This window comes from Molossus molossus, unplaced genomic scaffold (assembly GCF_014108415.1).
Source record: "Molossus molossus isolate mMolMol1 unplaced genomic scaffold, mMolMol1.p scaffold_m16_p_1, whole genome shotgun sequence".
NCBI lineage: Eukaryota > Metazoa > Chordata > Mammalia > Chiroptera > Molossidae > Molossus > Molossus molossus.
Window position 1 is genome coordinate 3,784,203 of NW_023425344.1, and position 23,384 is coordinate 3,807,586.

The window sequence follows — 23,384 nt, forward strand, 5'->3', positions numbered from 1 at the left end:
GTGAGCTGTACACACGACGCTCAGAGCCCGGGGAGCTGTACACACGACGCTCAGAGCCCGGTGAGCTGTACACACGCCGCTCAGAGCCTGGGAGCTGTACACACGACGCTCAGAGCCTGGGGAGCTGTACACACGACGCTCAGAGCCTGGGGAGCTGTACACACGACGCTCAGAGCCTGGGGAGCTGTACACACGACGCTCAGAGCCTGGGGAGCTGTACACACGACGCTCAGAGCCTGGGGAGCTGTACACACGACGCTCAGAGCCTGGGGAGCTGTACACACGACGCTCAGAGCCTGGGGAGCTGTACACACGACGCTCAGAGCCTGGGGAGCTGTACACGACGACGCTCAGAGCCTGGGGAGCCTGTACTGACACAGACGCTCAGAGCCTGGGAGCTGTACACACGACGCTCAGAAGCCTGGGACGATGTACACCCGGCTAAGCCTGGGAGATGTACCACACGGCTCAGAGCCTGGGGAGCTGTACACACGACGCTCAGAGGCCTGGGGAGCTGGTACACACGACGCTCAGAAGCCTGGGGAGCTGTACACTACGACGCTCAGAGGCATGGGGGAGCTGTACACCGACGCTCAGAGCCTGTGGAGCCGTCATCATCACGACGCTCAGAGCCTGGGGAGCTGTACACACGACCTTCAGAGCCTGGTGTCCAGCACAGAGCGAAGGCTCAGCACATGTAGCGATGAGTAGTTATAACGTCATTCCGGGTCCTTTGTGCCAGGTCCTGCCCAGGAGGCTAATTCAGGGCCTGCTGGGGTACCCCTCCCTGGCCTGCCCCTGGCCCCCCGTGGAGCCCCCTGCCGCTGTGCCCCTTGCAGACCTCAGCTTCCCCGGGTGGGAATCAGACCAGGCACAGCATGGCTCCGAGAGCTAGGGCAGGTCGGAAACACCCTCCCGACTCCCCCCTGGGGGTATAACTGGGGAAAGGTGTGGGCCAAACCTTGACCCATCTAATATATGTTTTTTATCCTCACCCGAGGACATTTTTCCATTTTTTGTTCAGATAGAGTGGGAGGGAGAGAGAGAGAGAGAAACGTCGACGTGAAAGGAACACATTAAGTGGCTGCCTCCTGCACAACCCAACCAGGCCCGGGGACAAACTGCAGCCGAGGTACGCGCCCGTAGCGGAAACCGAACCCGGGTCTCTGTGGGCCGCAGGCTGACGCTCTAACCGCTGGGCCAAACTGCATAAAGCATCAGAGCCCTCAAGGGTCCTTGCCCTGCTTTCACACAGAAGGAGAAGTCAGAGGGATGCGGTGATGGGGGTGGGGTGGAGGGGACCAGGGCACAGGAGCAGGGTAGCTCAGGGGCCGGATGCATTCCTTGCCCCCCGCCGGCTCTGCCTGGCAGCGGCTTCTACGCACAGCGTGTTCAGGTGGAGAGGTTGTTTTGGAAGGGAGAGCTGCACCGTCATCCCCTCGGGACACGCAGGGCACCGAAGCTCAGAGGGCACCCGCCGCCGGAGTGTTCACTATGTGCCTGGAGCTAGGCCTGCCAGGGCTTGTCCCCTGCCCTCCCTCACCCCCGCCACGGTGCTGAGCAGGGCTGGCCTCAGAGCTGATTGAGACGCACCCCTGGCTTTGGACCACAGCTCCTCCCCTCATGGGCTGTCTGCCTTTGGGGCAAGTGATGTCAGCTCTTTGAGCCCCGTGTCCTCATCACTGAAGGGGGTTTGCAAGAGGACGGGGGCGCCCATAGGAGGGTTCCACAGTAGGCTGTCCCTTCTCCCCATTACCCGGCCTCCAAAGAGACCGCCGGACGCCTCCCCCTGCAGGGCTGGTTCCAGGCTGCGCTGTCCTTGGGGTCTAGGTCTCTTGCCTGTTTGTTTACAAGATGGAGCTCCCTGTACAGGCTCTCCGGACATTTCCTTTTGGATCACAGTGGTGGTGGGCGGGACCCTGGGCTAGGTGGGAGGAGCTACTTCCCACTGGGCAGGCTCATGTTGAGCTGGAGGGTGTACTCTGTCGTTCTGGCTGCCCAGGTGGGAGGGGACACAGTGATGCCCTGTGGGTGCGCCCAGGTGAGCTTGGCCAGGTGAGGTGAGGCGGGGCTCTGCTCTGAGGGCACCAGGCACTCGGAAGGGCTGTCAGGGGGTTGGTGCCGGGCCCAGTGCAGCCCCGGAGGAGGCGGGCGGTGGGGACAGCAGGGACAGTGAAGCACCTTTTGGGACAGAGCCAGGCCCTGGAGGCTCTGAGCCCTCCCTCTCCACCTGCCTGGCTCAGGCCTCCTCCTCTGTCCCGGTCAGGACAGTGGCCACTGGGGTCTAAGCTCCTTCCACCCTCCTCCCATCCACTCTCCCCGTGCTGCCAGGGAGACCCCCTGAAATGCTGGCCTGCGGGGACTCCCCATTGTCCCTGGACTCGCGCACGGAGGCTGCTGCCGGTGCTGGGTGCTCATGGCCCTTCTCAGCCGGGTCCTGCCCATCCCCCCAGGTCACCCTTCCCTCCCCCAATCTCTCGGGCCCTCTGCTCCGAGGCTGCGCCAGGCTTTCCCGATCCTCTCTGCGTGTTCGTGTCCCTCACCCGGACCGTCAGCCCCCAGCCCCCCCAGGCATCATCCTCCCCCCTGCCCAGCCCCCCCAGGCATCATCCTCCCCCCTGCCCAGCCCCTCCAGTGCTCTGGCTGGGGCAGGAGCCCAGGGTTGTGCTGCCCCGATGCCTTCCTGGGTGACGCGGGCTGACCCGGCCCCTCGCCCCAGCTCTTTTGGGGCTTTAGGGTCTAGGGACCCCCAGACAGGGAACTCATCCACTGCCGGCCCCTGTCTCCCAGCACCTTCGGAAGCCTGGACCGGCTTCTACACGTCCCGCAGCAGGCTGAAGGGGCTGGCGAGGCGGGCCAGCGCTCTGCTCCACGCCGGCGAGTCCATGTTCACGCGCTACATGTGGCCGGCCCCCCGCGGCCGCCCGGACCCTGGCTGGGCGCTGAGGCAGCTTCAGAAGCTCCGCTGGGCAGTCTCCGAGGTGAGCCACACCTCTCGGCGCCCGTAGCGGGACGGGAGCCTCCTGTGCGGTGCCCTTCCCGGTCTGGCCCTGGCCACTAAATGTCCCATCACAGATGAGGTCACTGGGGTCACAGCACAGGCCCGCGGCCTGAGACAGCGCTAGACCTGAAGCTACCCGAGGGTGGAGGCCAGGGTGCAGCTGCGTTGTGTCCAAAGGTCCAGCCTGGATTCAGTCTCAGCTCTGCTGTGTGGCCTCAGGCACGGGGCATTCCCTCTCTGAGCCCTAACTTGCTCCACGTAGTGAGAACCACATGGCCACCCAGCTGGGCGGTGGGGCAACCTAAAGCAATAATGGGCACAGCAGCTCATCCGTCCTTCGCCCCCGCCTGGGCGCGGAGGGCTGTGGGTGTACCTGGAGTGTCCCAGGGGCGCTGGTGGGAATGTGATGTCATGGAGGGAGCCAGGACGGGCCCCTTCCCAAAGCCTGTTGTCTGTCTCAGGTGGTGGATTTCCGCAAGGTCAGAAAAGGATGGGCAAGCTCAGCCTGCCTGAGCCTCACTTTCCTCTTCTGTAAAGTGGGAGGCCCCCTACCTCCACCCACACCTGCTGAGACCAAGGGTGGCTCGGCCTAGTAGTGCCAGGTGTTCAGAAGTGTTTTGCAGGGGCAGGTCCAGACCCCACTGTTCCCTGATCTGGGGGGGACCACAGGTCCAGCACCATGATGCCATCTCCGGGACGGAGGCCGTCCACGTGAGTGACATGTTTGTGAAACACCTGAACGTAGGGATGCAGGTCGTCCACAAGCTGATGACCTCCATTGTCCTGAAAGGGACCCAACGCCCAGCCGGTAAGCGAGGCCCAGCGGGGTGGGGTGGCCGTCTGGGGCCTGCAGGGGCTCTGGTTCTTTCTGAGACGACAGCCTGGAGGGTCCGGGCAGGGGGCCTGCACCCCCTGCATGTCAGACGCAGGGCCGTGCCCCTCATGTGCTCGAACCCTCGATGCCTGGGCAGGGCCATTGCTCCTCGATGCCTGTGCTCTCTCCGGCTGGAGGCAGGGCTGGGCGCTGGGCACCCCCATCCTGTAGTCGATGTAATGCCTCACACCCCCTCTGCAAACCAGGAGGTGCTCTTCCCCCGGAGCTGGGTTGTGGCCTTGCCCAGGGCCGCACAGGTAGGAAGGGGATGGACCCTCCCCCTGCCCTGCCCGGCCCTGCGGAGCACACAGCGTGCTCGGAACCGGTCGCCGCCTGGTGCCTGGCACCTCCGAGCCCTCAGCTGGGGTGCGGTCACCCTCGCAGCGGTCCCACTTGAGTCCTTGGCTGCGAGCGTTTCCCATGTGCACGGTGACAGATCACACCAGTCTGACGGTTCCAAGGGGGTTTTGAACCCAGAAAGACACTGTGCAAGGCCTGCCGCCCGCCCAGTCCCCCTCCCCTCCCCCGCCCGCACTCCTCACTGTGCACTTCTCACATCCAGGGTCACAGCCACCTGACCGCTCCCCTCCCCGGTGCCTGTGGGCCACCCCATCACACCTTCAGACTTTGGGTGGCCATGGGACGGGGGCAGCACACAGTGCCCACCTGCAGGGTCTGGGGTGGTGGGAGACCGTTGTGGAAAGAGCAAGGCAGCCCCTCCCCAGGAGTTTCCCTGGGCAGCACCCCAGCAAGGCGTGGGTGGAGGGGACCAGGTAGGCATCTGAGCCGAGGGGGCGGCCTGGGCTGTGCCGTGCTCAGGGCTCCGGGCACGCGGCACGCAGGACAGAACAGAAGGAATTCCAGGTCCACACCACGGGGGTCTTGACTGCTCGGCTGAGCACTTGGACTTGACCTTCTGGGCTCCAGAGAATTCTCTGGTCGCTCACAATGCCGGGCACTCAAAGCTTTGGAGCTGGGCCTTAGGACCTGGGTCACCTTGGGCTGGCGACTCTACCTCTCTGGGCTCAGTTTCCTCATCAGGAGGGAGGGCTGACAGGGTGGGTGAGCGAGGAGCACAGAACCTCAGCTGTTTGGAGGGACACTGGGGACAGGGGCAGAGCAGAGGGCAGAGCCCTGCAGGGATGACCACCACTGGAACCTGGTCCTCTCGGCGGCTCCCTGGAGCTCTGCAGGGCCGGGTCTCTCCTCCTGCTCCTCCTGCACCGAGGGGCACCTGTGTGTCGCGTGGGTCACAGCAACATGTAAAGCCCGCTCTCTGCGCAGGCCCAGAGTCTGAGGGATACCTCGCCGTGGTCTACAATCCCCTGGCCTGGACTGTCACCACTATTGTCAACCTGACTCTGGGCTTCTCCACGGTCAACGTCACGGATGAGACAGGCCGCCCCGTCAGCACACAGGTACAGGCGTGCTTCCTGCAGGGGACGCTCCTGTCGCTGACACGTGCTCCAGTCAGGCTCCCAGGAGTGGGAGCAGAGGGAGGAGACGGCCGACAGCCCCCCGCACTGAGCACATCGACGTGGGGTGTGTCCATGGAGGGCCCCAGTCTCCCCAGGGCCTGACGGGCTTGGGCATCTGCCCTGGTCACAAGTCCCCCAGTCCTGTCCCTTCCCTGGGGGCCTCAGGTGTGGCGCGCACTGCCAGAGAGGCAGCCCCCCCCCCCCCCTGGGGCGTATATATATTCTAGTGTAACTCTCAAGGGAAAGGCCTTCGGTGTCCGACGCATGCTTTAGGGAGGTGCGGATATTGGGGGCGGAGGCCCATGCTGCCTCTCTCCCCAGCACCAGACACCACCGTGTGTGTGGTCCGTCCCCCTCTCCAGGGCACCCTACCTGTCATCCTGCGGACCCTTCCCTGGGAGGTGCCATCAGTCAGCCATTCAGCAAACACTCCCTTGTGCCTGGGCCTGGCTCTGGGCTGAGTTCTGGGTCTCTGGACGTGTCACTGGTGTCCCTGTGGGGAGGGGGAGCAGGACAGTTAGTGTGTGAAGTGATGACCCGGGAGCCAGGCCAGCCCCCTCAGCTGACAGGAGGAGGAGAAGTTCATTTGACTGGGGGCGCTGGAGGGAGGGCGTTGGTCTCTGCAGACCCAGCACGTCACACCCCCTTACCCTTAGAGTAAGTCACTTAACGAATGTGCTGGAGCACCTGCTGTGTGTCAGGGCTTGGTCCAGGCACTGGGGTACTGTACTACCCAAAGCCCCAGCCCCGGGCCCGCATTCTAGCTGGAGAGACAGTAAACAAAAGAAGGAAAGACAGACTGTGACAATGACCGCTTGACAGAGGAAAATCACCAAGCAGGAGTGGGGGACAAGGTATCTGCTACACCTCAGACAAAGGCTGGGAGGGTGGCAATCGGGGGTGTGCCAATGGGGCCCCTGCAAGGCCTCCCACAGGGGCTCAGAGACTGCACACTTCCCCTAGTGAGCCAGGGCGGTCGCTGAGTGCCCGGCGCCTTCTTCAAACCCACCCCCAAGCCAGAGGAGGGGGATGGAAAAGGCCAGGAGCATCCTGAAAGCATCCCTCCGTGGGAAACTGGAGGGTTGGGGAGTAAGGCTACCCCCTCCCAAGAGAAGGCCCTCTAGGTAGAGGGAACAGCGTGAGCAGGGGCTCAGAGGCGAGACCCGGCGGGGAAGGAAGGGCTGTCAGTGCCTGGAGGGAGGGAGGGCGGCAGGGGAGGGGGAGGGGGCCAGGGCTGGGTCCCGCTGAGCAGGGAGGACACAATGAGACTCAGCTCAGTTCAATAATGGAAAGACCCTGCTGCCTCGTGGGCAGTGAGCCGTGGGCAAGCTAAGGGTGAATGAGGAAACTGGTGTTTTCCAGCCCTGAAATCCCTGTTTTATCTCATACCTTTAAGGACCTGCAGGTCCAGAAATCGAAGGAGCTGCCATCTAAATATGTCCTGTATATGCTGACCACGATCCCAGGCCTCAGTTACCGACGCTATTGTATCAGGCCCACCAAGGAGGACCAGGAGCACGGTCAAATAACACGCATCACCATGCCTGTCCCTTCCAGGTTTCCCCTCAGGCGAAGGGGACGCCCGAGGCCCAGCTGCATGGGCCTGGTGTCTGTTACGAACGAGTGCTACACTGTCTTTCTCGACCAGGATACCAACCTGATGCACAGCATCTGGGACAGGTGAGGTGCAGCCATTGCGAGCTCTGAGGTGGAGGCTTCCCTGGGCCTGGGCCGTCACCCCCCACGTGTCTGAACGTCCTCACCTGCCTGGGGAAGGGCCTGACGGTGGTGAAAGCCTGTCTGTATTCTACCTTCTTTATTTCTGAGAGTATGAGTTTGGGCCAGTGCAAGAAAGACGGTCTCGAACCTTTTCATTCCAGAGCTGTTGATTCTGAGGAAAAGGGGGTGTTGAGGGACCCCCCACCCCAGGGAAGAAATATAATATTCATCTTATTCATTTTTATGTATTTATTTTATTTTTAAACTTATCGTTATTGTTGAATGTGTTACAGATGTCCCATTTTTCCTTCCACGAACCCCCCTCCTCCTCAATCCTGCCCCCTCCTGCCTTCCCCACACTGTTGTCGGTGTCCATTGGTTATGCACATGTGCATAGAAGTTCTTTGGTTTATTTCATCCCGCCCTCCCTCCCCCCTTCCCTTTGAGGTTCATCAGTCTAACAACCAATTTGTACTTTTTTTTTTTTTTATCCTCACCCAAGGACATTTTTCCATTTTTTGTACAGATAGAGTGGGAGGGAGAGAGAGGAAGGGAGAGAGAGAGAGAAACATCAATGTGAAGGGACACATCGAGTGGTCGCCACCCGCACGACCAACCAGGGTTGGGGACAAACTGCAACTGAAGTACGTGCCCTTAGCGGGAACCGAACCTGGGTCTCTCAGGACCACAGGCTGACGCTCTAACCGCTGAGCCAAACTGGCCAGGGCCAATTTGTACTTCTTGATTCCTTCATCTTTTTCACCCAGCCCCTGCCCATTTGGCAAGCAACAAAAAGTTCTCTGTATCTATGAATCTGTTTCTGTTCTGTTTGTTCATTTTGTTTGTTGATTCAGTTGTTGCTAGATATGTATTAATTGCCATTTTATTGTTCATATTTTTGTTCTTTTCCTTCAAGAAGACCCTTCAACATTTCATATAATGCTGGTTTGGTGGTGATAAATTCCTTTAGCTTTTTCTTGTCTGGGAAACTCTTGATATCCATCGTCGATTCTAAATGATAGCTTTGCAGGATAGAGTAATCTTGGTTGTAAGTTGTTGCTTTTCATCACCTTGAATATCTCTTGCCACTCCTTTCTGGCCTGCAAAGTTTCTTTTAAGAAGTCAGCTGACAGTCTTATGGGAGCTCTTTTGTAGGTAATGAATTGCTTTTCTCTTGCTGCTTTTAAGATTCTCTCTTTGTCTTTAACCTTTGGCATTTTTTTTTAATCCTCACCCGAGGACATTTTTTTTTTTTTTTCATTTATTTTCAGGTAGAGCGGGAGGGAGAGAGGGGGGAAGAGAGAGAGAGAAACATAGATGTGAGAAAGACACATCAAGTGGTTGCTCCCCACATGACCCCAACTGGGGCGGGAGCCAAACTGCATCCGAGGTACGTGCCCTCACGGGAACCAAACCCAGGACTCTCTGGTTCGAGGGCCAATGCTCTAACTGCTGAGCCAAACCAGCCAGGGCAACCTTTGGCATTTTGATGATGATGTGTCTTGGTGTGGACCTTTTCGGGTTCAACTTGTTTGGGACTCTCTGTGCTTCCTGGACTTGTATGTCTGTCTCCTTCACCAAGTTAGGGAAGTTTTCTGTCATTGTTTCAAATAAGTTTTTAATTTCTTGCTCTCTCTCTCTTCCTTCTGGCACCCCTATGATACGAATGTTGGCACACTTGAAGTTGTCCCAGAGGCTCCTTACACTACCCTCATGTTTTTGGATTCTTTTTCCTTTTTGCTGTTCTGATTGGGTGTTTTTTGCTTCCTTATATTCCAAATCATTGGTTTGCTTCTTGGCTTTACCTACTCTACTATTGATTCCCTATAAATTATTCTTTATTTCAGTTAGTGCATCCTTCATTTCTGACTGGTCCTTTTTTATGTTGTTGATGTTCTTATTAAGTTCTGTGGAAGTCTCCTTAAGTTCCTTGAAGGTCTCACCAAGTTTCTTAAGCAACCTTATAACCAGTGTTTTGAACTCTGCATCTGATTGATTGCTTATCTCCATTTTGTTTAATTCTTTTCCTGGAGTTTTGTTCTTTTCTATCATTTGGGACATGTTTCTTTGTCTCCTCTTTTGTCTGCTTCCCTGTGATTGTTTCTATGTATTAGGTAGAGTTGCTATGTCTCCTAGGCTTTGTAGGGTGGCCTATTGTTGCAGGTGTCCTGTAGGATCCAGTGGCACAGCCTCCCTAATCACCCCAGCTGGGCCCTCGAGGTGCACCCCTAGTATGGACTGTACACCCTTCTGTTGTAAATGAGTCTTGATTGCTGTTGGCAGGTCAATGGGAGAGACTTACTCAGGCTGATCAGTTGCAAGAACTGACTGTGCCCACTAACCACTGGCCTCTGACCACCTTGGAGAATCAGCTGTGTAGGGACCCAGCACACAGAGCAAGACTTACTTCATCAGGGCTCTGGTACCTACTGAGTCCGCTCATTGAGTGTGTCACTTATGTTTCAATGTGGTCTGAAGCTGTCCACTGGGTGTACTGGCTCTGGGGCCAGGTCAGCCACTGCCTGCGTTCTACTAGGGCCACCTGGCATAAGCTACAAAGTGATCTGCAGATGGCTGCTGCTTGTGCTGGCTTGGAGGTGCCCAGGAAAAGCCAAGTTGTGATCCAAGCCTGGCTGCTCCTAGTGCCAGGCCTGGGGCCACTTAACAAGAGGTATGGGGCTCACTGAGACCAGATGCTGCTTGTTTGAGAGATTTTAGAAACTCTGAAGCAGGATCCAAGACAGGGAAATTCTATGGTAAAGCCTTTGGAAACAGCTTGGGTGGACCCCAAAGTTAGATGGGGTGGGGTCCCAGGGAATCACCAGGGTGAGGCAAACAGTGTGAGCCAGGTTGCTGGGGTCCCAGATATGGGGGCCATCTACCGCCCTGGGAAGGGCTCACCAAAGAAACATTAGCCTCCACCAGCATGTCTGTCCAGGAGAAAGCTGCCTCTCTAGCCCTCGTCCTGAGGCCAAACAGCTCAGTTCTTCCCCATATGTCTCTGGTGCCGTTCAAGCTGCCTCCCCCACGCTGGAGCCTGGAAGGAGCGAGTCTGAGTAAGTCCGTGCGTGGGCCCTTTAAGAGGAGCTGCCTGGGGTCCAGCAGCCTCAGCCTCCCTGAGCCTCAGTTCCCGCTGGTTTTATAGCCAGAAGTGATGGGGACTTTTATTCCTGGCACTAGAACCCTGAGCTGGGCGCCTGGTATGGGATGGGGACCCCTCACTCCTCAGGGAGGACCTTTCCAGCCGAGGTGTCCTCCTGATTTTTATCCGCCACCCGTCCGTGTGGGACCAGCCCATCCGCCTCCGCCCTCCTACCAGTCTCGATGCTGCTGCTGCTTTAATCTCATAATTGTAGGAGTTCTATTCAGCTTGATTTCAGGGGGTTCTCAATGATGGTTGTGTTGTAGTTTTGTTCAGATAGAGTGGGGGCGGGGAGAAAGAGAGAGAGGGAGAAACATCGACGTGAAAGGGACACATCGAGTGACTGCCACCTGCACGACCCAACCAGGGCCAGGGACAAACTGCAACTGAGGTACATGCCCTTAGCGGGAACCGAACCACGTTTCTCTGGACCGCAGGCCAATGCTCTAACTGCTGGGCCAAACCAACCAGGGCTTAGTTGTCATTTTGATGTGGTTGTGGGAGGAGGCGAGACCGCATTTACCTGTGCCACCATCTTGACTGGAAGTCCCTTATTTATTTTATGTAATATTCATTTTACCCACTTTTTAAAATTTAGTGAAACATAAAAATCAATAATCTACTCACCCCCACACCAGACTACCCATCTCTCCATCCATTTATTCATTTATCCACCCTACTCTCCAATCTGTTATCTATTCACTCACTCCTCTGTTCACCCATTCACACCTCCATTCTTCCATATACCCCACCCCTGTATCCACACACCTGTCCAATCTATTCATTCATCCATCCATATGTCCATCCATCCATCCATCCATCCATCCATCCATCCATCCATCCACCCCACCCATCCACCCACCCACCTATCCATCTGTTCATCCACCCATCCATTTGCAAACCCATCCATTTTTGTTCCCATTTATCTACAATCCATCAGACTGTCTGTTGACCTCCATCCTTTCACACATTCATCCACCCACCCATCCATCCACCCACCCACCCATCCATCCACGCATCCATCCATCCATCCATCCATCCACCCACCCACCCACCCACCCACCCATCCATCCACCCACCCATCCACGCATGCATCTATCCATCCATCCATCCATCCATCCATCCACTCACCCACCCATCCATCCACTCACCCACCCACCCATCCACCCACCCACCCATCCATCCACGCATCCATCCACCCATCCATCCACGCATCCATCCATCCATCCGCCCACCCACCCACCCACCCACCCATCCATCCACCCACCCATCCACGCATGCATCCACCCATCCATCCACCCATCATCCATCCACCCATCATCCATCCACCCACCCACCCACCCACCCACCCATCCACCCACCCACCCACCCACCCACCCACCCACCCACCCATCCACCCACCCATCCACCCATCCATCCATCCACCCACCCACCCACCCATCCACCCACCCACCCACCCATCCACCCACCCACCCATCCACCCACCCACCCACCCATCCACCCACCCATTCATCCATCCACCCATCCACCCATCCACCCATGTAGCCACTCATTCAGAAGCTACTTTTTCATGGCAGAGAGGGCAGCTGACTCCCACAAAGATCTCCCTGGTTGTTTGGGGCCAACCATATTCCCCCTCAGGCCACACCCCAGACAGCCTCGCTGCCGCCCGCTGCCTCTGCCAGAGCCCCACTCCCATTTCCCGAGGTGGCCTCCAACCAGGAGCGGAGGTGTGAAGGGGCGGGCAGTTTGGGAGGACCCCTAGAGAGAGTGAGAAGAAGGGAAGGGGTGAGGGAGACGGGAGACGAGGGAGAGCGGGACTGTCAGCCCTGTGCAGACGCAGAACCCGGGACTTCCCCCCAGATGAGATCCTTCTCGAGAGCCTGCAGGGGGCCGAGAGCGGGCAGTGTGGGGGAGCATCAGAAATGGAGCGTGGCCCTTAGCACATTCTGAGCTCCATGGTCAGGTGGAGAAAGGAGGAGTCAATGCTGGCTTTGGGGTCCTTCTTTGCTCGGGCCCCGCGCCCCATTCTGGAATGCCCCCGCCTGGGCCAGCTCCAGCTCGCTACCCCTTTCTCCAAGCCCTTGATGCCCCACACCTCAGCCTGGTCCTGCTGTCCATCTGCCTGGTCCCTGTCTGTCTCTCCGTGGCTTTGGACTCAGATGAGGAGAGGGGTGTTTCTTATTGGCTCCCTGAAGTACCAGTGGGGCTAAACTGCAGAACCTTCGCCTGGCACATAGAGAGGGGAGCTGCTGAGAATGGGCATGCTCAGAGGACGCTTTGGGGGAGGAGCCCCGGGAGCCCACCTGAGGCCTTCGAGGGCTAGAGGACCTGCTGTCGCAGATGAGGGACCGTTGTCCCATAGAAGGAAACTGCCTGTGCAAACCTGGGAGCCACGGTGTGTACTGATGAATCCCCGGCGCAGGTGGGTGAGGGGAGTTTTTGTTCTCCTTGGGTACCAGCTGTGTTGCTATAATGCGCGGACCGTCCCATCCACCCATTGAAGTCATGCGCGTCTATGCTTCTTAGTATATTCAGAGCTGTGCAGGCATCACCAGTCGATTTTAGAGCGTATTCATCACCCCAAGGAGAAGTCTCGTGCTTCCCCTTCATCTCCCTGGGCCCTGGCAGGTCTCATCTATCTTCGGTCTCTCTGGATTTACTCAATTTGAATATTTCATAAAATGAAAACAGACCCCATGCGGTCCTTTTGTGACTAGCTTCTGTCACTTAGCATCATGTTCCCAAAGGTTCGTTCATGTTGCACATTTGATGAGTACTGCATTCCTTTTTCATGGCATAGTAACATTCCACCGCTTAGACAGACCAGTGTTATTGACCCATCTACAGCTGATGGGCATTCGGGTCGTTTCCAGTTTTGGGCTCCTCTGAATAATGTTGCTGTGACTATACACGTACATGTTTTTTTGGGAGCATAGTTTTCCTTTCTCTTGGGTAGATGCCTAGGAGTGGGATTACTAAGTCACAGGATAAATCTGTGTTTACCATTTAAGGAACTGCCAGACTGTTTCCCACGGTGACAACTGCATTTTCTGGTCCCACCGCAGCGTGTGGGGGTCACATCCTCACCCACACTTGTCACTTTCTGATTTTTCGAGGATAGCTGTCCTCAGGGGTGAAGGGGAGTCTCGGGGTGCTTCGGATTTGCATTTGCTCGTTAACCAGGACGCTGAGTGCCCTTGCGTGCCTGTTGGCCACCTGTACGTCTTCTCTGGAGCAAGGTCTGTGCAGACCCCGGTGCGTGTGAACATTGGGTTGCCTTGTTATTATTCAGTTGTAAGAGTTCATCTTTTCTAGAGGAAAGTCCCTTGTCAGCTGTGATTTGCAAATCTCCTGTTCTGTGGGGGACTCTTCTCTTTCTTGGTGGCCCTGGGGGAGTGTTTGTGAAAGAGGGTGGGGTAGGGCACCTGGACCCAGATGGGAAAGGCACTGGGTACCAGGCTGACAAAAAGGAGTCTTTGCTCTGTCCTCTTCAGAGGGGCTCGGAGGGGCTCCCTGGGTGTCTTGTGCCCCTTTCTGTGCCCAGCACCATCCCTAAGAAAGCCCCAGAGTGGGTCTAGAGGCGTCTCTTTACCTTCTGCTGCCTGGCGGGGCCACGGTCTGATGTGAGCACATGCGGGCATTTCCTTAGACCACACAGACCCACCATCCAAATAGTGTCCCCTGCCTCTCCCTCCCCCCAAGCCCACCTGATGGGTGGAGTGGCAGGCACCTCCTACAGGTGTGAGCTGGGGGATGTGGCTCTGTACTCCCTGCCCCGGGACCATGAGTATTTGACGATGAGAACCTAGTGACGCACTGGTGTGGGACATCCGGACAGCTTGCAGTCAGCACGTGAAAACCCATCCCTGTGCTGCTAGGGGCTGCTGGCCACCTGGGTGGGTGGTCTCCTCTGTGGCAGTGGCAGTGCCCATGCCCTCAGGCCTCTGTCCCTCTTCCTGTGTGACCCACTCAGGGCCAGGGCGTGGAGGATGGGTCCACAGGGCTTTTATCGGAACCAAGTGCCCGAGCTTCATGGAGAGGCTCTGTGACGTCGCTCACTCCTGGTTGGCTGGTGACTGCAGAGAGGGTGGTGAGCTGGGTTCTAGCTCACGCCGGCAACGCCCGGGGGCTTTGTCCATGGCAGTAATACTGCTTCCTCTTTGCTGCCTCTGCAGACAGAGCGGCCAGACAGTCCTCGTGGACCAGGAGTTCCTGGAGTATGAGGTCCACGGCAATATAGATCGTGGCCCCGTTTCTGATAACTATAAGTTTCGGCCTAAACACCGCGCAAAACCGCTGTGGGAGGTGGTGAGAATGGAGGTCGTGCGCGGGCACCTGGTGACGGAGATCCGGCAGTACTTCTACAGGTGCGCTGTACTTCTACAGGTGCGCTGTGCTTCTACAGGTGCGCTGCGCTTCTACAGGTGCGCTGTGCTTCTACAGGTGCGCTGTACTTCTACAGGTGCGCTGTACTTCTACAGGTGCGCTGCGCTTCTACAGGTGCGCTGTACTTCTACAGGTGCGCTGCGCTTCTACAGGTGCGCTGCGCTTCTACAGGTGCGCTGTGCTTCTACAGGTGCGCTGCCTCCGCCTGCGGGCGGTGCTGAGAGCCAGTCTGCTCGGACGCCAAGCTCCTGGGCCTGGGCCTGGCATGGCCACTGCTTGGTGGCCGTCAGGCGCGGTGACTCGCTCTGCTGTGCGCATGCGGTGTCACCTTGGTGGTGTCCAAGTCCGAGCTGGAACGGGGACCCACGGTGCCGGTGGCTTACACACAAACGTCCTCGTGTGTTCACTGACAGCACAGACAGATGGCATCAGGCCTGGCTGGCTGGGCACCATCAGGAATGGCTCCGCCCTTCGATCCCTGAGGGGCACCTGTCTGCCCTGCCTGTCTGCAGGAGGGAGGGCGGAGGGAAGCAGGAAGGCGGGAAAGGAGGGAAGGAGGAGGGGAAGGGCAGCCACAGCCCCTGCGGTTGCTTCCTGACACAGCTCTTCTCTCCCAGGACGGTAAAAGCCAAGAATTACTCCTACGCCATCTACACCCGCCTGGCCCACGTGCCCCGGGGCCGTGACCAGGAGCTGCTCTGCCATCGCATAGAGCAGGAGTACTGGGTGGGCCCCTTGGAGCGGAACCAGGAGGTCATCCTGAGGACCAGAACCGATCTGCGCAGCGGGCAGGTGCTCCACTCGGACAGCAACGGCTACCAGATGCAGCGGAGGCCCCACCGGACCTTCGCCACCAACAGCATCGCTCGGGTACGCCCTCAGCGCGGTGCCACGAGGCAGCCCTGGGCGCTTTCCCGTGAGGCCAGAGTAGAGCGCTGGGTGTCAGTGGAGCCGCCGAGCCCCCTGGAGAGGCTGCCAGAGCCCCGTCCCTGTGCTGCCATCAGGGGGCGGAGGCACAGGCTCGGCTCGCCCTGGTGGGTGAACTCGGGGCCACGTGCTGAGGAAAGTCCCCGAGGGTCCCGTCTGTACCTGGTTCCCTCGTCCGTAGAGGAGGGCTCATCAGACTTGTCCTAAGGATTAGGGGTGATGCCTGCCGAGGGCTGAGCGGGGCCTGGCCCACATTCAGTGCTCTTAGCCGGGCACCCGGGCAGCTTGGCCAAGCGGTGAGCACCACCGGGCAGAGTCAGGCTCAGCTCCCACGTCCTTTAGTTCCAGGCTGGGTGACCATGGACAAGGAACATAGCTTCCCTGTGCCTGTGACTTCTCCCGGGAAAGTGGGTAACTCCTCGCCCAGAGCTGTGAGGGTCCCCAGGGAGCACCCAGAGGAAGCAGGTGCCGGGCACCTCGCGTGCCCTCAGTGCGCCTGCATTGGTTTTCCTTCCATGGAGGCCTGTTGGGTGCAGTGTCCCCACCCTGCTCTGCCTTCCTGGAGCTCGCTCCCTGTCATCTGGGTGCTGGTCCCCACCCTCTGCAGCTGGGCCCGGACAGCCCAGCCTGCCAGCCCCAGGGAATTCTGCCTGCAGGCCCCTTCGCACTGGGCGCCCGTCGGCCCGGGTAACTCACTCCTGCACCAGCTGTCCAGGATGGGTCTTTGTGCCCCATTTACGGAAGGGGAAACTGAGGCTCGAGTGGGTGCAATCCCCCGGCTCATAAGGTCAGGTGGCAGGGGAGCTGCGTAGGAGTCCCAGTCTGTCTGTCTTCAGAGTCAGAGCCCTTAACCCATGTCACCGCGAGCTGGGGGTTCGCTGGGGAGGCCAGAGGTGATCCCTGACCAGGTGGTCCACCTTGCGCGTGGCCTGGCCATGTTTGTCTGCAGAACTACTACCCCATGGTTCAGTCGGCCTACATCGAGGACCAGAGGAGCAGGCTGGTGCTGCTGTCGGAGCAGGCACACGGTGTCTCCAGCCAGGGCGAAGGGCAGGTGGAGGTAGGAGGAGGCCCCGCCCCGCCCCCCAGGCAGCCCAGGTGCCAGGGCACCTGCCACTGACTCTCCCCTGCAGGTCATGCTGAACCGGCGACTCTGGAACAACCTGACGCTTTCTCTGCTGTACAATCTCACGCTGAACGAGGTCTCGACCATTCACCCGGTGTTCTGGCTCCTGCTGGGACCCCAGAAAGAGATGACCTCCCTGCGCCCGAGGGCTGGGCTGGCCCTGCAGCACCGGCCTGTGGTGGTGTTGGCCAACCTGAGCAGTGAGGAGCCGAGGGGCCAGGGAGGCCCTGGGGCGGGTGGGTGCCCTCGGAGGCCTGGCTGTGGGCCGAGGCTGTGACGTCAGGCCCAGCCCTCTCCTGAGGGATTCCTCACGGGATGTCTTTGGAAGAGACACAGCCAGACGGATCCAGGGTTCAGGGCGGGGGTGTGGGGCTGGAGAGAGGTGACCTGTGGGGTTCGGGTAGTGTGATACACAAGCCAGATGAGATCATAGAGCAGCTTCGAGGGACGTCACTTAGCAGTAAAGACACTAACGGAGCAGCCGGGTGGGGCGGGGGTGGGGCAGAGCCTGGGGAAGCTCATGGCTGGGGGAGGAGCTGGACAGTGGCCTGGGCAGGCAGGAGGCAGGGCAGCCGGGGCCTCTCTCCCAGCACCGCTGCCGGTCCCCTCCGGGCCCACGCTGCAGATCCCAGGAGTGGGGTCTGATTGGTTGGTAGGGCTGGGGCTGCTCCGGGGTCAGTCCCTGGTTCTTCCCGGAAAGGCAGCCTTTCTCACGGAGGGACCGAGGGACGTGTGCCGTCTGAGAAAGCCCGGCTGTGCTCAGCTCCGCCCACGGCCTCACTCTAGTCTCTGTTGGTTGCAAGTGAGAGAAATCCGGCGTGGACGTCTGAGCCGCAGGAGACTTTATTCCCAGGCCCACATCGAGGGAGGGCAGGGGTGTAACTGTTCCCCAGGCTGGAGCCTTCGTGAGGGGTCCCTCCCCCTCCTGCCGCCTGTGCTCCTCTCTGCCTACGGACCTTCTTTCTCCTCCGCCTGGGCCGTGGCCCTGAGCAGCTCTGGGGCCCGAGGAACTGAGACTCCAGCTTTGGGTGTCAAATGCAAAAGTCCCAGGGAAAGAGTCTGATTGGTCCTGATTGGGTCATGTGACCTGAGCTGGCACCAGTCACGGTGGCCTGGGGTATTGTGGGGAGATGGCCCTCCAGCTGCAGCCCAGAGTCGAAAGGTGCATTTTCTAGAGGGAGGAGGGGGTGGAGGTGTCTTCTGAGCAGAGAGACCCATTGATGGCAAAACAAGGGAGGAGCTGGCAGCCCCGACTTGAAGACAGGGCTCTCTGTGAACTCGTCGTCTGATCTGGAACAAACAGTGACCCCTCTGGGCCTTGGTACCCCCATGTGGAGTTTGAAATGGATAGACTAGAGATTCAGGGTCTGTCCAGCTCTTAGACTCGTCATCTGAGCAGCTGGACCTGTGGGAGGAGGGGCTTTTGGGGGGAAGGACCTGGGGGAACAAAGGCCCGGATGCGGAGCCTGGGGGGCTCTGGACAGGCGGTGTAGGCTGCAGGTGGGGAGGCCGGGAGAGCGGCTGTCGTGGGACCACAGAGTGGACAGCACCGAATGCAGGAGGAGGAAGGTGCCCTGAGCCCTCTCCCTTGCTCTGTCCCTCTGCTTTGCAGAGGCTGACCTGAACTGGTCCACGCCCCAACCAGAGGCTGTGACGCTGCCCCCAAGTCTCCACCTGCAGATCCTGAGCATCCCCGGCTGGAACTACAGTTCCAACCACACGGAGCATCTGCGGAATCTCCACAAAGGTGAGCCCGGTGTCCAAGGGGCCGACCCACTGCTCCCTCCCCATGTCAACCAGACCCCCGACCCTCCCACCAGGTGGAGGGGGCCCTGCTCAGCGCTGTCATGGCTCTGAAAGGTCACCTGGTCCCTTTACGTACCCAATGGAGAGACTGAGGCCCACAGTGACCAGGGACAGGTGGACCCGGACCCCAGCCCAGGACTTGCCCAAACGATTCTCCCGTGGATCCCTCCTCAGTCTGCCTCCATCTCCAGACCGTCGTCCACACCCTGCCCAACGGCAGGGCGGCACGCTGTCCTGCTTCCTCCCAGACTCCTCCTGGGCCGTGCGCCTGACTCCCGTCCTCCTCTGGGCTCGGCGGCCGACTGCCCCCAACGTCATCCATTCATCCAACAATGTCTCTTGTGCCACGGCCAGTGTAGCAAGGTCTCTGTTCACTGAGCTCTTGGTGTAGGGGAAGCAGTCAGGTGACCAGGCAGGAATGACAGTGATCAGACAGAAGCCCCTTGCTGGGCACCAGGGAGGGCTTCATGGTGGAGGTGAGACCTACCAGGAACTCACTGGTCCTATTGTCAAAGCTCCAGCTGCACCGCCTCTGCCCCTTGACACGAGAAGGCAGGCTGACTGCGCCTCCGTCACCCTGGGGTTCCCAAAGCTTCCCCCCACAAAGTGAGAATCGGTGGCATTGAAAAGAGGAAGAGGCGGCAGGGCAAATGACACCCTTGTCCCTGAAACAGTGGGTATGGGAGACCTTGGCTCATTTCTGCGTCCCTGTGGCTTCCTCACACCGAACCGCAGCATCTCAGCCCTCAGGGTCACAGGAGCACTGGGCGGGGCAGCGCCTCAGCAGCCTGCCCTTCCCACAGCGGTGGGTGGCTAAGTAGGACTGAGAAGCTGACTTCTGCAGGCAGCTGGCCCCCAAAGGGGAGGACAAAGGGGCTGGGCCGCGCCTGCCGCAGACCCACTGATGAGAAAGTCGCTTCTCCCTGGGGAGGGGGAGGGGCGCTTCGGAGCGGTGTGAGGCCCAGGTGCCCAGGAGCCCGTATGGAGCAGGCTCTCTCCTCCTCGCCGTCATCCTCACCGTCGCCGCCGTCACCCGGGGCCTGGACCACTGCACGGGGACCACGGGGAAGACAGTTTACACACCTGTCCCACGGAAAAGGGCCCAACTCCCCCTGCGCTGACCGCACGCGCACCCCGCCCCGTGCCCAGCCCGCGTGGCCACCCCAGATGGCGGCTGCAGTGTGCCACATGCTGCCTTGGTCATGGCGGCCGAAAAGGCTTCTGTCGCGGGACACGTCACCTCGCTCCCTTCGCACTGGCTGTGGGGCGTGGCCACACCACACTCCGTGGGCAGAGGAGAGACTATTCCAGAGCCTGGAGGATTTGAAGCCAAGGCCACGGGGACCACCAGTGGCCCAGGACCGAGGCTCTCCAGACATGCCCCTTGGAGCGGCTCTGTGGCCTTGGGCAAGGGGCTGCCACTCTCTGAGCCTTGGTTTCCTCGTCCAGCGCGCGGAGGCCGTGCCAGCCTCTTCCCCGGGAGCTCGAGGGTGTGAAATGCAGTGAGTGTGTGCAGTCCTGGCACGCAGGGCCCTCACCGCCCCCCTTCTGTCCTAAGGCCGCCACAGGAAGCCCAAGGCCGACCTCCGCCGCGTCCTGCTGCGGCTGCACCACCTGTACGAGGTGGGGGAGCACCCATCCCTGTCTCGGCCGGTGAGGGTGAATCTGAAGGTACACGGCCCCTCCCCTGTCCTGCTGCCAGGCCCCCGTGTTCGGCCTCTTGGGGGGATGCTGGGCCAGGGAGTCAAATTCCAAGGGTGACAATCCTGACTCAGAAATGACCTTGGCAAAGAGGTGTATCAGGATACGCAAAGGTCCCACCAGTGGCCGGCCTGGCCTCCTCCCGTGGGAGGCCCGTCAGACGCCCCTTCCCCTCAGCTGGGGCTCTGTGGGGCTGGGAGCTCTGCTTGTCGCCTGCCCACGGGACTCCCTTAACCTCACCGAGTTCGCTTCGGTTGTTTCTGATGCCTGTGTCCTCAGTGGGATCCGGCAGCACCGCAGTGACCCACCCCAGAGCCTCCCTCCACGGTGCCTTCCAGATGCCCCCTTTCACGGCCCTTGCACCGCAGGGGTCAGGGGTCCATCTCCTTCCTCACCCAGCTCCCAGCCCCACGGCCCTGTGGAGGCTGAGAGCACGTCTGAGCCACGCATGCCCGGCCTGAGCCAGCGTGTGTGGGCACAAGGCAGAGGGAGGCCTGGACGTCAGTCACCCTGCACCACCTCCACGGTGCAGACCAGACAGACAGGGGGACACCACGCGCTCTTCTCCGTGTGCTGGCCGGGGTGGCCCGAGTGGTCCCGTTAGGAATGAGCTTGGCCGCAGGTGTCAGCGCCGGCCAGCGCGTGGAACGGCCGGTGTTCTCCCCCCAGCCCGTCGGGTGGGCTGTGGATGTCCGTGTTCAGCTGCCTAGTGCTGTCCTCAGGGCCCCGGTCACCTCTGTCCTCCGGGCTGTCGGCACACTGGCTCTTTTCCTTCCTGCTGGTGGCCTGTGCTCACGAGTTGGCTCAGGCTTCACAAGCAGGTATAAAGGCGAAGGGGGGATGGTGGCGGCACCAGGGGCCTCCTCTGTGCGTGCGTCCAGCACAGGAAAGCTGCCCCTGAGCCCTCCCCGCCCTCCTGGTCAGCAGACGGTCCCTGCCTTGAATGGCCAGTGGGCTTGCACAGGTGGCTGGGTCAAGCTACCTGGCAAAGGGGGTGGATGACTATGACTGGCTTCCTTCCGGGGCCAGGCCTGGTGCTGCCTGAGCACCTCGGGGCGGGAGGGAGCTCAGTGTTGGAGGGCGGCTTGGAGTGCCTGCCACCGCCTAGGCTCACTGCCCCAGCTGGGCACCTGGGAAGCACAGTCCTCCCGGCCTCAGTTTCCCCACCTGTGAAATGGGTCTCCCAGCCTGTGCCAGGAGATTTGCTGCAAGAATGAAGCGAAGGAGGCGTGTGGTGGCCGCTGGCTGCTGGAGTCCTCTGCTGACGCCCCTCCCCTCGCTCCCTCCCTGCAGGCCCTGCTGCGGGGGCTGGGCCCCGTGGTGGCTGTGGAGGAGCGCTCCCTCACGGGGACCTGGAACGTGAGCGAGCTGGAGCGCTGGAGGTGGAGGACGAAGGACAGAGGTTTGGGAGCCCCTGCTTCAGGCGCCGCCTGTGATCCCGGTGCTGCCCCCTTTGGGCTGTTTGACCTTGAGCAGGCTGCTTGCCTTCTCTGATTCTGCAGCCCTTCTGAATCCACCACAGTAGGTTAAGAGAGGCTTTGGGTCAGTGTGTGCCTGCCAGGCATGTGCTTGTGCGTGTGTGTGCAGACCACACCCTGCCCCCACCCTAAGTGAGAGACCCAAACTCACAGGCACACCCCAGGGGGTTCTGAGTGCCATGCTGTGCCTCCCTCTGCACACACCGCTGCTGGCTCCCGCCAACCACAGGCTGCTTGGTGCCTCCCAGGCTCTGCTCCTGCTGTTCCCTCTGCCTGGAAGGCCCTGGAGCCCTTCGTTCTGGCCTGTCCTGGCCCTTCATTCGAGCTTCCACCAAGTCCAGGCAGAGTCAGCGCCTCTTCTGCTCCTCGCACCCCTGATTCTCTGTCCCATGCAGCTCCTCTCCATCCACTGCACTCAGCATAGTGGTGGGTGTAGATGGACACCGAGTCCGTGGAGGATGGATGGATAGAATGAATGGCTGGCTGGAAGGAAGGACGGACGGATGGATGGATGGATAATGCATGGCTGGCTGGAAGGATGGATGGACAGATGGATGGATGGATAATGCATGGCTGGCTGGGTGGATGAATGGGTAATGTATGGTTGGATGGAAGCAATGAAGGATGGATGGATGGATGGTTAATGCTTGGCTGGATGGAAGGAAGGAAGGAAGAAAGGAAGGAAGGGTGAACAGTATGAGCCTGAACCCCAGGGCATGACGTCAGTGGAGCCCATTGAGACAAGGGGCAGTGCCCTCCAATGGCCTCAGTGAGAAATCCCTTAGGCGTTGGGTACCACACCCCAAGGGGAAATGAGGCCACGTGGGACCAGGACCAATCTACAGATTGCCCCCCCTCAGGCTGAGTGCTCAGGGCAGGGCAGAAGTAAAGCAGCCCACGGGCATTATGGGGGTGCCAGCAGTGGGGTCCTGGCAGGAGCAGGTGGGCAATCTCTGCCATCACTGTGGGAGCCACAGCAGACTGTACCAGGTGTGGTGCTGTGCAAGGGGGAAGTGTCCCGGGGAAGCAGGGGCTCCAGGGGAGGGCTGGACTGACCACCTCTGCCCCACCCAGGCGGCTCCAGGCCCCCAGGCCCCCAAGGCCCTGTCGTCACCATCCGCCCGAAGGAAATCCGGACATTCTTCATCCACTTTGGAAAGCAGTGAGCACTGGGCAGATTGTGTGGGCCCAGCACTGCCGGGGGCCCCGGGAAAGGCCAGGACCCGGGACCTGGACAAGCACCAAGGAGGGGACAGGGAGAACTGCTTCCCTCCGGTCGGCTGACAGCATGAAATGGTTGGATTGGGGTCTCTTATTTTTTGAAATAAAAACTGCATTTATAATAGGACCCGTTTCTTCTCCTCGGCCTCTAGAGCCAGCCCTCTCCTCTCCTGTCACCTGGATGTTCTCACACCCACCCACAGCTCCTCATTCATTTGCAAAAGTCGAGGGTGGGAAGTTGTCCCGGGAAGAGTATGACGTCCACAGTGACACCGAGCGCACTTGCCGGGCCTCCCTGAGGCTACCAGGGGAGCCGGGGCCCTGCTGGGTGACAGGTGATGGGCGAGGGGCTGGGACGTGAAGCAGGGGGCCTTCAGAGCCTGTGGGTGCACCGGGCTTGGCCTCTGGGCCAGGAAGGCTGGGGAAAGCTTATCCCTGGTCAGGGCTGGGAGCCTGCAGAAGGAACATGCAGACCCTAGTCCAGGAGATCCCGCCGGTACCCTCACACCCACACCACCCTTT

General features: G+C 59.8%; 1 protein-coding gene across 1 annotated transcript in view; it reads left to right on the forward strand.

The window, feature by feature from the left end:
* Positions 1-22,807, forward strand: part of MAN2B2 (mannosidase alpha class 2B member 2) — a 38,946-nt gene extending 16,139 nt beyond the window's left edge. The window contains exons 8-19 of the mRNA XM_036281072.1: positions 2,791-2,981; positions 3,671-3,833; positions 5,160-5,293; positions 6,759-7,033; positions 14,393-14,584; positions 15,221-15,473; positions 16,480-16,590; positions 16,664-16,892; positions 18,302-18,403; positions 20,021-20,133; positions 21,457-21,565; positions 22,716-22,807. Coding sequence (XP_036136965.1) covers positions 2,791-2,981; positions 3,671-3,833; positions 5,160-5,293; positions 6,759-7,033; positions 14,393-14,584; positions 15,221-15,473; positions 16,480-16,590; positions 16,664-16,892; positions 18,302-18,403; positions 20,021-20,133; positions 21,457-21,565; positions 22,716-22,807 — 1,964 coding nt within the window. The remainder of the gene's footprint in view (positions 1-2,790; positions 2,982-3,670; positions 3,834-5,159; positions 5,294-6,758; positions 7,034-14,392; positions 14,585-15,220; positions 15,474-16,479; positions 16,591-16,663; positions 16,893-18,301; positions 18,404-20,020; positions 20,134-21,456; positions 21,566-22,715) is intronic.
* Positions 22,808-23,384: the final 577 nt, after the last annotated feature.